The sequence below is a fragment of the Camelina sativa genome, chromosome 15, assembly GCF_000633955.1.
Source record: "Camelina sativa cultivar DH55 chromosome 15, Cs, whole genome shotgun sequence".
Lineage (NCBI taxonomy): Eukaryota > Viridiplantae > Streptophyta > Magnoliopsida > Brassicales > Brassicaceae > Camelina > Camelina sativa.
Window position 1 is genome coordinate 4927131 of NC_025699.1, and position 15337 is coordinate 4942467.

The 15337-nt window shown below is 39.0% G+C and overlaps 4 protein-coding genes across 5 annotated transcripts in view; 3 read left to right on the forward strand and 1 right to left on the reverse strand.

Annotated features, from left to right (window-relative positions):
• On the forward strand, nt 2408-8234 carry LOC104745360 (probable UDP-N-acetylglucosamine--peptide N-acetylglucosaminyltransferase SPINDLY). 2 transcript variants are annotated; one of them, XM_010466566.2, is made up of 18 exons: nt 2408-2812; nt 3116-3532; nt 3689-3850; nt 3957-4132; nt 4237-4312; nt 4601-4729; nt 4980-5099; nt 5185-5253; nt 5333-5414; nt 5593-5687; nt 5764-5828; nt 5911-6109; nt 6218-6412; nt 6505-6599; nt 6694-6829; nt 6925-7142; nt 7218-7345; nt 7433-7830. In XM_010466566.2, exons 2-18 carry the CDS (start codon nt 3140-3142, stop codon nt 7828-7830), a joined length of 2736 nt encoding a protein of 911 aa, XP_010464868.1. In that variant the 5' UTR covers nt 2408-2812; nt 3116-3139. The 2 variants fall into 2 exon arrangements, with proteins under 2 accessions (XP_010464868.1, XP_019092666.1); XM_019237121.1 differs by lacking the exon at nt 2408-2812 and having other exon boundaries at nt 3140-3532; nt 7433-8234.
• Nucleotides 8309-9646, forward strand: LOC104745362 (casparian strip membrane protein 2-like). The gene is made up of 3 exons (XM_010466569.2): nt 8309-8933; nt 9023-9146; nt 9253-9646. Exons 1-3 carry the CDS (start codon nt 8659-8661, stop codon nt 9466-9468), a joined length of 615 nt encoding a protein of 204 aa, XP_010464871.1. The 5' UTR covers nt 8309-8658; the 3' UTR covers nt 9469-9646.
• Nucleotides 9577-12303, reverse strand: LOC104745361 (zinc transporter 5-like). Its single transcript, XM_010466568.1, has one exon. The coding sequence runs from the start codon at nt 12147-12149 to the stop codon at nt 9726-9728; it is 2424 nt and encodes an 807-aa protein (XP_010464870.1). The 5' UTR covers nt 12150-12303; the 3' UTR covers nt 9577-9725.
• Nucleotides 12379-15337, forward strand: part of LOC104745364 — a 7860-nt gene continuing 4901 nt past the window's right edge. The window contains exons 1-8 of the mRNA XM_010466572.1: nt 12379-12521; nt 12634-13066; nt 13155-13246; nt 13677-13841; nt 13969-14362; nt 14709-14827; nt 14920-14992; nt 15075-15301. Of these exons, the coding sequence (XP_010464874.1) occupies nt 12481-12521; nt 12634-13066; nt 13155-13246; nt 13677-13841; nt 13969-14362; nt 14709-14827; nt 14920-14992; nt 15075-15301 (1544 nt within the window). The 5' untranslated portion in view covers nt 12379-12480. The remainder of the gene's footprint in view (nt 12522-12633; nt 13067-13154; nt 13247-13676; nt 13842-13968; nt 14363-14708; nt 14828-14919; nt 14993-15074; nt 15302-15337) is intronic.

Genomic DNA, 15337 nt, shown 5'->3' on the forward strand with positions numbered 1-15337 from the left:
AAAAAACTCCAGCGTATTAAACTCATCGAGCAAGTTGAAGAAGGATGGCCAATATTCAGGGGAATGAACCATAGTGAGTAACTCATCACGTATCTGCTCCATGGCCTACAACAACACTTCTAACTCCGAATGCAGGGGGGAGGGGCTCCGTCTTAGATACTTGGCCCCCAACAACAAGGTTTGCTCCTCACCAATACAACACAACCAGCCCAATCATGAATGTTCATTGGTTGTTTTCCAAGAACCATCAATTTGACAACAAGGTGAAGAAACTTGGACATCCGAGGACAGAGATAGAGCCGATATGACCGTCGTAAAAGATAGCGCTTCTTCCCAGGGTAACTTATCGCCCAAAGCCTGAGCAATTATATCATTCGTCTCGATCTCTAAACCTTAAATTTTTTTATTTTATTTATGGTCTTCCAGATTGCCCATAAAAATCATGGTAATTGAAGAAGTTGATCAGGATCACCCTCTTGAGAGACATCCCTCCAGAAAACAAAATCCAAATTTGAGTACACCGACTCATATGGAAAACCGTCTGATGAGACCGGAGTTAGAGATAAATCCTAAACTTCCCACGAGTGAGGGCATTCAAAAAAAAAAGTGATTAATAGTCTTAACCACAGAGTCANAAAAGTATATTTTAACAGTAAAATATATTAGTGTGTACAAATAAACTTTTAGTGATAATGTAGACAGTAGATTTATAAATGTATATACATTAGTGTATTATAGCAAAAAAAAAATAACTATTTTCTATAACTAAAAGTTTATCTCTTTACTTTTATACATTGTTTTTACTTACAAAAATAATTAAATATATATTCTTTGTTAAATTTAATTTAATTTTAATACTTTTGAACTAATTTACAATTATTTTCTTTTGACTAAAAGTGTATCTATTTTTTTTCAACCAAATAATAAATTAAAAGGAATTTTCTCGGTTAATTGCCCAAGCCAGAGGGAAGGGGTTTACAAAAGAAACTTCAAAGATAAGAGAATACGAAGCACGGATAAGATAATCCGCCTTCAAATTTGTCGCATGCGGGATCCAAGAGATGGAGAATAGTGGAAAAAACTCCAGCGTATTAAACTCATCGAGCAAGTTGAAGAAGGATGGCCAATATTCAGGGGAATGAACCATAGTGAGTAACTCATCACGTATCTGCTCCATGGCCTACAACAACACTTCTAACTCCGAATGCAGGGGGGAGGGGCTCCGTCTTAGATACTTGGCCCCCAACAACAAGGTTTGCTCCTCACCAATACAACACAACCAGCCCAATCATGAATGTTCATTGGTTGTTTTCCAAGAACCATCAATTTGACAACAAGGTGAAGAAACTTGGACATCCGAGGACAGAGATAGAGCCGATATGACCGTCGTAAAAGATAGCGCTTCTTCCCAGGGTAACTTATCGCCCAAAGCCTGAGCAATTATATCATTCGTCTCGATCTCTAAACCTTAAATTTTTTTATTTTATTTATGGTCTTCCAGATTGCCCATAAAAATCATGGTAATTGAAGAAGTTGATCAGGATCACCCTCTTGAGAGACATCCCTCCAGAAAACAAAATCCAAATTTGAGTACACCGACTCATATGGAAAACCGTCTGATGAGACCGGAGTTAGAGATAAATCCTAAACTTCCCACGAGTGAGGGCATTCAAAAAAAAAAGTGATTAATAGTCTTAACCACAGAGTCACACCTTTTACACCATATATTTACATTGGACACCTCGGTGTATCTATTTACTTTTATAGATAGATTTTACTTACTAAAAATACTTACTTTATATCTTTTTGTTAAATTTTATTTTATTTTAAAAACTCTAAACTCATACATCGGACGGGTCCTAATCTAGTTATCTATAAGTTTGGATATCAGTATGGGTTTTGGACCTAATATTACCTAGTTATAATTTTTAAAATTAATTTATTATTCAAACCACTTATTTTTGTCCGGTTTGATGCACCACCAAATCTGTTTTTTTTTTGGTTGGGTAAAAGATATGTTTTTCCTTTTTACCAATAGTTTCGAAGTCAACTTGTTTCACATGTGAGTATTGAGCAAATTATAGAGATGCCAATAATTCCATATCTCCATCATCAATCTCGCTGCAAGAGAACTAGAGAAGTAGATTTTTTTTTTTTTTTGATACATATAAAGACTTTTTTTCTTTTTGCAGTAAAAAAAAAAAGAGAGATTGGTTTATAATTCTGGTCAATGAAAAATAAAAATTTCCTAAGCTGGACATCATTATTTTTTTTTGTTTCTTCATATCTTGGGTTAATTATTTTTCCTTATTACCTGACTGATTTCCTTTTTTTCTTTTGGCAAAATAATTACTATTGTCTATTTTGTCATATTATATTAAAAAAATAAAAATAAAAGTAGGAAACAATCATCCAGCCGTGAAAAAAAAAGAGACAAGCCAGGAGAGAGAAGCTAATCTGAGTCGTTGCCTCTGTCCACTGGCTCGGACCGACCTCGTACCACTTCGCGCTTTGTCCCCGAGCTTATTATAATAGAGGCTACCCTGTCGCCTTCTCCGCCTCCGCTCCCTTCCATTCACGGCCAAGCGACGACTCCACCGCTTCAACTTCTCTGAGGTTTTATAAAAATCCCTAACTTGCTTGCTACTGATCAATCAACGCTTTCCTGTTTTCTTGAGGAGCGAGGGCCGGGGGATCAGCTTCTTCTCCTATGTCTTCTCTACTCAAAGCTATCCTTCTTCTCTAGCCCTCTCGATTTCGTCGTCTCTAGCGGCTTCAGAGTTTCGTCGTCACTACAGAGTCAGGTTCCTCGGTAAGTTATCGTTAAACCCTAATTATCGCAACTTGGTTGTTTCATTTTACTCTCTTGTTCAGATGCATTCTCTTCTTATTCGTTTCTTTTAGTTTAATTCCTAGGGTTTATATCTCAAAGGTGTGATCTTTTTGCACATTTCTCCACTTGTTTAATCTTAGGGTTTTGTTGAATTGAATGTGATGAGTTGGACTTGATACTGTTAAAAGATCAATTCTTTAGCTTCAATACATTTTTCAGCAGTGCAAGACTTAATCTTTTCTCACTTATTAATGATTATGTGCTGTGTTTGTTTCCTTGAAGGTAAACAAGTTCTTAGGTGCAAAAATGGTTGGGTTGGAAGATAATACTGAGAAAGAGAGGTCACCAGTGGTAGAGAATGGTTTCTCCAATGGACCTCGGTCATCTCCTAGCACAGGTGTTTTGTCTCCATCACAAAAGGCCATTCAAGGGAACGACACACTTTCTTATGCCAATATTCTTCGGGCAAGAAACAAGTTTGCTGATGCGCTTGCTCTCTATGAGACTATGCTGGAGAAAGATTGCAAGAATGTTGAAGCTCACATTGGGAAAGGGATATGCTTGCAGACGCAAAACAAAGGGAATCTAGCTTTCGATTGTTTTTCTGAAGCTGTCAGGTTGGATCCGCATAATGCTTGTGCCCTCACCCACTGTGGTATTCTTCATAAAGAAGAAGGGCGCCTCGTAGAAGCTGCTGAGGTATGACATTTGCATTACCTTCTATCTGTGGTGATTTTCCATTTGAGAGTGCTGCATAGTTAGGCTGTAAACCTTGTTAACTCGGTGATATGCATTAGATTTCTTTTTCTACGTTAACCAATTTCTAACTGTTGTTAATCATCATATTTTGCACAGTCCTACCAGAAAGCACTGATGGCTGATGCATCATACAAGCCAGCAGCAGAGTGTTTAGCAATTGTTTTGACCGACCTTGGAACTAGCCTGAAGCTGGCTGGGAACACCCAGGAGGGAATTCAAAAGTATTACGAAGCCCTTAAGATTGACCCGCACTATGCTGTAAATTTTCTGATCCTCTACCAATTCACACAGTTGATACCTTTTTACACTGTTGGTACCATTTAACTGATTCTCTGATTAATTACGCTCTAATTTCGTTATGCAGCCTGCATATTACAACTTAGGTGTTGTATACTCCGAAATGATGCAATATGACAATGCCTTGAGCTGCTACGAGAAGGCTGCACTTGAGAGGCCTATGTATGCTGAAGCGTATTGTAACATGGGTGTCATCTATAAGAACCGTGGTGACTTGGAGATGGCAATCACTTGTTATGAGAGGTAGCATATCTGTTATTTCATTGCTAAGTTTCGATTGGTTGCTAGCTACATAGTTGAAGGTATAAGTGTCGCACTGATATTTCTTTTTCTTCTTCTGCATTTAGATGTCTAGCTGTGTCTCCAAACTTTGAGATTGCGAAGAACAATATGGCCATAGCTCTGACAGATTTAGGAACAAAGGTAAATTTCCGTAGCTTTTATCATAATTTTGGTAACTTAAGGATAACTTTTTGTAAGGGGGCGCCTTCTGGAAAATTCATTATATACTTCGTTTTATTTAGCTGGCTTTTGTGCTGTGTGTGCTTTTTACTTAAGTCACGGCAATGACATTGGAATATGTTTCTGTTCTCTACTACAGATTTTCCTTCAAAATTTTGGTTTACAGTTTACAGTGTCTTAATCATTCTTTTACCATTGGTGAGAAGCTGTGGAGCTGCGAGTACATCTGACTTGTCAATGATATTTCAGGTTAAACTTGAAGGCGATGTGACCCAAGGAGTGGCATATTACAAGAAGGCTCTCTATTATAACTGGCACTATGCAGATGCTATGTATAATCTTGGGGTGGCTTATGGTGAAATGCTGAAGTTTGACATGGTATTTAATTTGTGTTTTACTCATTTCTTTTAGTCAGTAATTGCGTGTTTATATTTTCTTCGCCACAGTACTTGCGTGATAAATGATCTTTATCTTGATAAGTTTAACTACCTATACTTTGATCCTTCTCCCATGTTTGTATAGTTCTTGTAATTAATTTAAAACTACAAGAACATGGGCGGAGAATGTATATCCCTATATTTCAAAGAATGCAATATATCTGTGTCATGATTGCGTTCTTAATGTGCAGGCAATTGTCTTCTACGAGCTTGCTTTCCACTTCAATCCACATTGTGCTGAGGCTTGCAACAATTTGGGAGTACTTTACAAAGACCGTGACAACCTTGATAAAGCTGTGGAGTGTTATCAGGTATTGTTTTTGCAGATATCTGCAGCAATTCATGAGAATTTCATTGTGTTCGATGGCTAGTAATAATATCTCCCAACCTATGTAGACGGCTCTATCAATCAAACCCAATTTTGCGCAGTCGCTTAATAACCTTGGTGTCGTCTACACAGTCCAGGTATGAATTAAGGGCGGCTTTCAGTTTTCTTAATTGAATCTCCAGCATCGATAGAATGTCAATTCCTCTGATATTACAGGGGAAAATGGATGCTGCTGCCAGCATGATCGAGAAGGCCATCCTTGCAAATCCGACGTATGCAGAAGCTTTTAACAACTTAGGTTTGTTATCTACTCTTCTGTTCTTTTTGAGCTTCCTTGTGTGTAACCAATGCTTGGAAATTTAATTCCTTCTAGATTTTGATTTTATGTTCGTGTCCTTTTCTTTTTCCTACCTCCCTGGCGCTAAGAGTCGTTTAGTGTCTGTTATAACCATTTTCATAATGCGATTCAAATGTAGGTGTTCTTTACAGAGATGCTGGAAATATAACTATGGCTATTGATGCTTATGAGGAATGCCTTAAGATAGATCCAGATTCCCGCAATGCTGGCCAGGTATTTATACTTAGCATGCTCTTCTTGATATAAGGTTGAAATATATGTGTTTTAAACTTGCCTGTCTCTTACGTAGAACCGATTGCTTGCCATGAACTACATAAATGAAGGACTCGATGACAAACTATTTGAGGCTCATAGGTATGCACATAAATTATTAATAGTGTAGATTTGTATTATACTGCTTTTATGGGTCTTACAATGAAAACTCGTATGACCACAGAGACTGGGGTTGGCGCTTCACAAGATTACACCCGCAATACACTTCATGGGACAATCTGAAAGATCCAGAGCGACCTATCACCATCGGATATATCTCACCAGATTTCTTCACTCATTCAGTATCTTATTTCATTGAAGCCCCCCTTACGCATCATGATTATACAAAGTACAAGGTGGTGGTTTATTCAGCGGTAGTTAAGGTAGGATTTTTACCTATAGAAATACATTTTCCCTCAAAGTAATACATTTTCTGTTTTCTCGTAGCATTTTCCCCTTAAAGCAATCCTTGATCTCTCACGGTTTTGCAGGCAGATGCAAAAACATACAGGTTTAGGGATAAAGTGTTAAAGAAAGGTGGAGTTTGGAAGGATATATACGGGATAGATGAGAAAAAGATAGCAAGTATGGTCAGAGAAGACAAAATTGACATTTTGGTAGAACTCACTGGTCATACGGCAAACAACAAGTTGGGAACAATGGCCTGCAGACCAGCACCTGTTCAGGTGAGTGAATAGATAACTCTATCTTATGTTGTTTTTTTGGATTTTTCCTATGACTTTCCATTTCAAGTTTACTTTATTTTCTAAAATACCAGGTTACTTGGATTGGCTATCCAAATACTACGGGCTTGCCCACTGTTGATTACAGAATTACGGATCCCTTGGCTGATCCATTAGATACCAAACAAAAGTACGTACTAATTCATGATGAAATTTTTGGGTTTTGGGAGTGATCCAAAGATAAACCTTAGTACTGCTGATTTATTTTGTGGATTTGATTGCAGGCAGGTCGAGGAGCTGGTTAGGCTTCCAGAGTGTTTTCTTTGTTATACACCTTCCCCAGAGGCTGGTCCTGTTTGTCCAACACCTGCACTTTCCAATGGCTTTGTCACGTTTGGTAGTTTCAACAATCTCGCAAAGGTTAGATATTTTTTGTCCTTGGACCATACACACCTATCCCCCCTCGTATCTCTTTTATGTTTTGATAGGTTAACTTCTATGTTTGTGCAAATCAGATCACTCCTAAGGTGCTGCAAGTGTGGGCTAGGATACTGTGTGCAGTTCCCAATTCTCGCTTAGTGGTAAAATGCAAACCTTTCTGCTGCGATAGTATTAGGCAGAGGTTTCTCACGACGCTGGAGCAGCTTGGGTTAGAATCAAAGCGTGTTGATCTCTTGCCATTGATTCTTTTCAACCACGACCATATGCAAGCTTATTCCTTAATGGATATTAGGTAAGATTTGACACATCGTTTTCTGTAAAACACCGCGGCGAATAGATTCACATATTCAATTTACATTTAATGCAGTTTGGATACATTCCCTTATGCTGGTACTACCACTACCTGTGAATCTCTCTACATGGGAGTTCCATGTGTTACAATGGCTGGTTCAGTACATGCGCATAATGTTGGTGTCAGTCTTCTCACTAAAGTTGGTAAGCACTCGGCAAAGTTTGGTTCTTTTGCCAGATTTGGTTATACTCGTTACATCTTTTAGCTAATGCAACCATTTCTTGAATCAGGATTAGGACACCTTGTTGCTAAAAACGAGGACGAATATGTTCAGTTATCTGTTGATCTAGCCTCTGATGTCACAGCTCTTGCTAAATTGAGAATGAGTCTCCGGGATCTAATGGCTGGATCTCCTGTTTGTAATGGACCTTCCTTTGCTGTTGCTCTTGAATCTGCATACCGGAATATGTGGAGAAAGTACTGCAAAGGTGAAGTGCCATCGTTTAAGCGAATGGAAATGCTGCAGAAAGAGGTCCAAGATGATCCCTTAATCTCAAATGACTTGGCAGCATCAAGACAAAGCGTTACTGGAGAAGCCACTCCTTCTCTCAAGGCCAATGGTTCTGCTCCTGTACCTTCCTCTTTACCAACCCAATCCCCGCAGAAGAGATTGGACTCCACTAGTTAGATATCCGGCAACTCAAGCTGCTGCAGAATGTCAATGTCTTTGCAGATTCATGACCCGTCAAGGAAAAGGTGTGAAAGAAAAAGAGTCCATGAGCTCTTCCTGCTTTTTACTTCCAAGACTATAGGAACTAGACTTTAGATTACTGCTTGTGTAGTAAAAAGAACAGTAAAATCACCCTTCTCTTGTTTTTTTTTTGGTTCTGTCTCCTACCACTATTAGTTTAGCTTTACATGATTCTTGGGAAGTCATTAGGTGGAAGTGTATTTGGAGTTTTTCTTCTCATTTGAGAGATCAAGTTGTTGTGTGTATCAGTTAGGGGGTTTAAGGCTTTTTAGGATGCTTGGTTTCATGTGCTGGATTTTGAATCATATGATAGTAAATATAGTTATAGCCAAAGCTTATCAGTGTCCAAACTATTTCATTATATAGCAATTTTAAAAATCTTGCTTAAGCTTAATCCCATGAAAATCAGAACAAAGTTGGCATATTCCTTATTGGTTAGGGAAATGAAAGATGTGAGGACCCAGTGAAAGACTTTTCAATTATGAAAACACTAAATATTTTAGTTAAATCTAGACTTTTGACTTGTATTATGTTGCCAACTCCATATCTCTTTAATTAATTATTGTGGAGAGAGTAAAAAGGCAAGCAACTACTCTTCAATTCCCCATTTCCTACTGCTCCATTGATTCCACCAAAGCCCTAAAGACCTTATAAAACCCAATGCCTAATCCCTTTTGCTCATTCACCACCAAAGCATCGAACTTTTACTGATATTCCACTTTCAAAGCAACACAAGATTAAGTAGCAAGAAACAAATTAAGAGATATGAAGCACGAAGCTACTATCATTGATGTCCCTGCAGAATCCAGCTCAGCCATGAAAGGCAAAGCTCCTCTAATAGGTGTTGCTAGAGACCACACAGCTACTGGCTCAGGTGGATACAAGAGAGGTCTTGCCATCTTCGACTTCCTCCTCCGTTTAGCTGCCATTGTTGCAGCTTTAGCCGCTGCTGCAACTATGGGAACAAGTGACGAGACTCTTCCATTCTTCACACAATTCTTACAGTTCGAAGCTAGTTACGACGATCTACCAACTTTCCAGTACGAGTTATAAATGTTTGATCAATCATATAGATTCTTTCCATTTCTTGTGAAACAAGTCATCTAATTAGGTCATAATTTTACTTCAGGTTCTTTGTGATCGCCATGGCCTTAGTAGGAGGATATCTCGTTCTGTCTCTTCCAATATCCGTCGTTACAATCCTTCGCCCTCTTGCCACTGCCCCAAGACTCCTCTTGCTTGTTCTTGACACTGTATATTCTCAAACTCTTCAAATTACATTACGCTTTCTTTCTTAAGTTTACTTCAACTCTGGTATTAAGTAAAACTGTAAAATAATAAGAATCGTGTTGGGGACAGGGGGTTCTGGCGTTGAACATGGGGGCTGCTTCATCTGCGGCAGCAATATCGTATCTAGCACACAGTGGAAACCAGAACACGAACTGGCTCCCCATTTGCCAACAGTTTGGAGACTTCTGTCAGAAATCCAGCGGAGCTGTTGTCTCCGCCTTTGTCTCCGTAGTCTTCTTCATCATCCTCGTTGTCATCTCCGGCGTCGCTCTGAAAAGACACTAATCAAAAACCTATATACAGTACATGTCTGTTCATCATTATTGTAAAATTGAAATCATTTGTGTAAATTACTCATCATGCCTTGTGTTTTGTTGTATTAATCTTTTTAAAAGGAAAAATGAAAGTGTGATTGTTTTTTCTTTAATACAAAATTGAAATTTTCATTTCAGTTTCTTAGTAATGATCAAAAAGGCCTATAACACAAAGTAGAACTAGACACACCAGCAAGCACGATTAATTCGTGTCTCCAGTATCAATTGCTAAGAACTAACAGATTCCACCTGTAGCGTCAAATCCTTTACTCCTGCATCTTCTAACAAACGTGAGACATGTAACTTAGTATTTGTCTTGTCTGAATCCGCTGATACAAGGAGATGGAGGGTCGCCACGACGTCTGCGTTCGTGAAACTCCATACATGCAGCCTCTGAATATTGCAAACACCTTTAGTCTTAAGTATGTTCCTCATAGCTTCTTTCAGGTTATGCCTGTGAGCTCTAGGGACTCTTTGCAGTAGAATCTCTGCAGAGTTTCGGAGCAATGGAATGACTGAAGCGATGATGAGGATGGAAATGAAGATTGAGCTGGCTGGATCAGCAACTAACCAGCCCTTGTATTTGATCAAGAGTGTCGATATCACAACTCCAACACTCCCCATTGTGTCTGCCAAAACATGAAGAAAGATTCCTTCCATGTTGTGGTCAATGTGGCGATGCTCTGTCTTTTCGCCTTTCCCATGTTTGTGATCAGAATGATGCTCATGGTCGTGACTGTGGTTGCACTCCTCGTGATTATGGCTATGGGAATGATGATGATGGTCACGCTCATGATGTTCCTCAAGTTTATGGCTATCAGAATGCTGATGATGGACATGTTCATGATGCTCTTCATGTTTATGGCTATGAGAATGCTGATGATGATGGTCGTGCTCATGATTATGGCTATGGGAATGCTGCTGAGGATGATGGTCGTGCTCATGATGCTCCTCATGTTTATGGCTATGGGATTGATGTGAGTGAGAATGTGCACAACCAGATCCACCATGAGCATGATGATGTTCCTCGTGGAAAAAAATCAACCCGACAACATTCACGAGAAGCCCTCCAACTGAAACAACCAAAAGACTATTTGTAGAAATCTCCTGAGGATCCAAGATTCTCTCAATCGACTCAAGCACAATCAAAGCCCCAACAAGAACAAGTAAAACCGCGTTAACATAACCAGAAAGCACTTCAAATCTACCTCGGCCATAGTTGTACTGATGGTTTGCAGGAAGACGAGAGATATAAGACGCATACAGCCCAATAGCCAAAGCAGCACAATCAAACAACATATGACAAGCGTCTGAGATCAAACCAAGACTGTTACTCATAAACCCCGCCACAAACTCAACAACCATATACGCCGTATTGATCAAAAGAAACAACGCAATCTTCCTCGATTTCTTCTCGCTCAAAATGTGACGTATAGGCTTCATAAACGTAGTGGAGAAAGACTCAGGTGATTCCATCCCAATCTCTTGGTACTCTGGATTCACAGAGTCCAACTCTCTAACAGCAACATAAAGCAACAAACCACACAACAACAATCCCCAAAGAGATAGCTCAGGAAAATAGAAAAGCTCCAACACAATAGTACATAAAAACGTAACAAGAAACTCCCTTTCTGAATCCTTCTTCTTCGAACTCGAAAACTTATCATCATTATAACTCTCACTCAACAACACTCCAAATACAACAGTGTTAGCTAAAGGCCAACCTAAATTCCCAATAGAGACAGTATCATCACCACTAGCAGAGAAGAAGAAACTCCAAATAGCAAGTGGGAACAACAAGAGAGTGGTTAAAAACAGAGACAGTAACCGAACTCGTTTCTGATCTAATTGTTTGATCTCAACCCAATTCGTTGAAACTTTCTCATAACAAGCCAAGAACCCAGATAGAAAAGGAAGCAACAAAGGCCAAATCCTCAAGCAATTCTCTTTAGGGTAAATCCAAAAACCCCAGCTTTGAACAGATGATGAAAACGGGAAGCAATCAACACGATCCCAGCTGATTGATAACAACAACAACCCCGAAAACAAAACGCAAAACCCACGAACCTTAGACGATCGAGTTCCAATTCCACCATTATCAGAAGATAAAGCTCTAGCTGAGACAGTACCAGAGAGTTCAGCTAAGATCATAGCAGCAGCACTACAGTAACGAAGAGCTTGGAAACGAAGAAGGAAGACGAAAGCAAGAAGAAACGATTTAGCGAGTAAGAGTTTGAATTGAGAGGAAGAAAGAGATGAAATTAAGAGAAAGGAACGATTTTGATGGCGGCCTTTCTTAGAAGGAGAGAAGAAAGAGAAAGAAAGAGAGAAAAGGAAAGAGAGAAGAGAGACGAGGAAGGAGAAAGGGAAAAGAGAGAAAGAAGGAGAAGAACGAAGGAAAGGTAAAAGAGAGTAGAGAGATCTAAGAGAGAATAGGATTAGAAATAGAAACGAAAGTGATGATCTTGTGTTGTTGTTGATCGATCTGGAGGTGAAGGAGGAAGAAGAGAGACGGGTTTTTGAAGGTGTTGGAGTTGGAGTGTAAGGGAAAGAAGGATAAGTTCTTCCCATTGTTGGTGTTGGTACTGATAGACGATTCGGTCGATGTTGTTGATGATGATGATGATGATGATGATGATGATGATCCGCCATTGTTGATGAAACTGTGATTGATTCTTCTAACTCTCTCCTCTCCTCTGCTTTTTTCTTACATTTCAGCTTCTTTGTTTGTCTGTCGCCGTCGTCTATTGTTAATGTTACGGTGCGTAGTAAGAAAATACCATACGTGGCGTTATATAATTGGACCTTCACGGAAGTATCTTTGGGTATATACTTTTTTTGGGTTTAAGGATAAAACGAGCCTTCCTGATGCCACGTCACCTTTTCTTCTTCTTCTTCTTCTTCTACTTCTACTTCGTCTTCTTCATTCTCGTCAATCATCATCTTCACCAAACCAAAATCGTGATTAAAATATTGATGTTAGATGGCAGTTAGACTACAGAGACCTGGTCTTGTATCTTCAAGGTAACCTTCGATTTTGTGATCCTTTGCGATTTATTTATTAATTTGGGGTTTTTTTTTATTTACTCAACCATCTTCACCAGTGCTTAATACTGAATCTCTTTTTTTTCTGTAGCTCTTCAAATCAAAGTCAGCGGAGGATGTCTATTGTAACTTTCATATCCTGTAAAAAGACGGTACAGTACTTGTCAAATTGCTGGAGCAATCCTAGTAGGAGCCATTTGTTTGTAAGATATGGTTATTTGGAAAAGAGCAAAGGTTGGAGGAGATCACAGAGGCTGGTATTGGCATCTGCTGAAGATGGAGTGGCTATTAATGGAAGTCCACAGCCAAGATCTGGGAGTGATTCTGTGGAGGTGAGGACAAGTTTCGCTGGAGCAGTAGAATATGAAAACAGCTGTGATGGACTGATTCAGTCTTTGCACGATGCTGCTAGAACTATTGAGTTGGCTGTTATAGAAAAGATTTCTCCGTCTAGGTTTTCGTGGTTTTCTGTGACTTGGCTTGGTGCTGATAAAAACGCATGGGTGAAGACCCTTTCCTATCAGGTTTGTACTTATCTTTAGGCTGGGTGTTTTCTTGTCGATATTTTTGTCTCCATATTCTCAGTTCTCAACTTGCATTCATGTTTCACAGGCTTCTCTGTACTCCTTACTGCAAGCAGTAAATGAGATTTCATCTAGAGGAAATTACAGAGACGAGGATATTAATGTCTTTGTTCAAAGGAGGTACTACTACACAAGTTTATTATTGAATCTGTGGCATTTGACATGAGCACAACTTGTTAATACGTTTTTGCTTCATAAAGGTTTATGTCAGCTACTTCCTTGTCAAGAGATTAGATTTCCTTTACTTAACTGATAGATAGATAGTTATCTGAAATAGTTAAATTTATTGATGCAATGTCTGAGTTGGAGACGCTATTCCTAATGAATCTCAGGGGATGGCTATGTTAACTAGTGAGCACAAACTTTTTAGCCTTTGCAAAGATTGTTTGAGATTTCCAGTTGTGTTACTTTGTGGTACATTTCCCGCATATTCTTCTGAGGAATCTTCCTTCATCAATGTTAGATATCTTTCTGGAACTTGTCGTGCTATAACCCAACCTTTGAGTTATTCTATGTTTTTGATTTTGTGAAATTTTTTGGCATTAAACAGCTTATCACGCCAAGCTGCTCCCCTTGAGAATATGATACGAGAAAATCTATCTTCAAAACATCCTAAAGCCTATGAATCGTTTTGGTCCGAGCAAATTCCTTCCACAGTGACATCTTTTGTGAATTATATAGAGGGAGACCAACGATTTGTTGCTGCCACTTCTGTGTATGTTTTCTCTTTCAAATGTCCATTTTTGGTTTAAAGCATTCGAATCTCACCTTATAAGTACTGTAAAACACTAGTTTGACTGTGAGGTTTTGATGAAGTAACAATTCTTTATGGTTCATTCCAGCTATCCAAAAGGGAAGTCCACAGCTGCAAGTAATGAGGTTGAGGTGTCACTTCTCATGCTTGTGCTCAATTGCATTGCAGCCCTAACGAAAGTTGGCCCGGCAAAATTTTCCTGCCCGCCCTTCTTCTCTGTGATTCCAGATACAACTGGAAGATTGATGGAAAAACTTGTAGACTTCGTTCCACTTCCCCAAGCGTATCATTCAATCAAAAGCATAGGCCTACAAAGAGAATTTCTTACTCATTTTGGTCCTCGCGCAGCAGGGTGCAGAGTAAATGGTGACGTTGCTACAGATGAAGTTGTTTTCTGGGTCGATCTTATACAGAAACAACTGCAGCGAGCTATAGATCGAGAGAAAATATGGTCAAAGTTAACAACATCCGAGAGTATAGAGGTAAGGATTAGAACCGTCCAGAGGATACATCTAAGAAGCTTTAGGCTTTCTGTGCCAGTGGTCATATGAGTTCTTTTTGATGTCTGAATATGAGCATAATAGCTTTTCTAGACTACTCACTCTCCTTGTAACTGCCATTCAAACATGAGGAAGTGGCACAAACAGTTTAGAAATTTAAGGAATCTTCCCAAGAACAAATATTGATAGACTTTAGTTTTCAGAGTTCCTTTTTGGTAAAAAACAGTGATTCCAAGTTTATCTGGGTTGTATTATCCTATAAGATTTATGGCAGTATACTTGTATATAAATCTTCTGAAGTTAATTGAAACCTGTTGGTGCCTTGCAGGTTTTGGAGAGAGATTTAGCAATTTTTGGTTTCTTCATTGCTTTAGGCAGGAGCACACAGTCTATTTTAGCTGCAAATGGTTTTGATTCCCTGGAGAATCCTTTGGAGGACCTTGTTAGGTAATTGTCACTGTTTCACCCTATTTCCATTCCCATACACTTTTGTAACTTTGTGTTTGCTTATCACTATACGCATGAACTATTTCATTCAGGCATCTTATTGGGGGCAGCGTCCTGTACTATCCTCAACTTTCAGCCATCAGTTCATACCAGCTGTATGTCGAGGTAGACTAGACATTAATCAAATCATTGGTAGAAAATTTCTAAGGACTGTGTTGATATCTTTTCATGGAAATTTATTGTGTAGCTTGTTTGCGAAGAACTAGACTGGATTCCTTTCTATCCAAACAATACTAGCACACAGCCTCCAAAACAATCACATGGGCATAAGAGCAAACCAGAAGGGCCACCTAATTATGAAGTTATTCCCGAACTGTTGGATGTTTGCTCTTATTGGCTACAGAGCTTTATTAAGTACAGTAAATGGCCAGAGAATCCTTCTAATGTCAAGGCAGCTAAATTCTTATCCAAGGGGTATTAGACATATTGTCTACTCAATATTTGGACAAT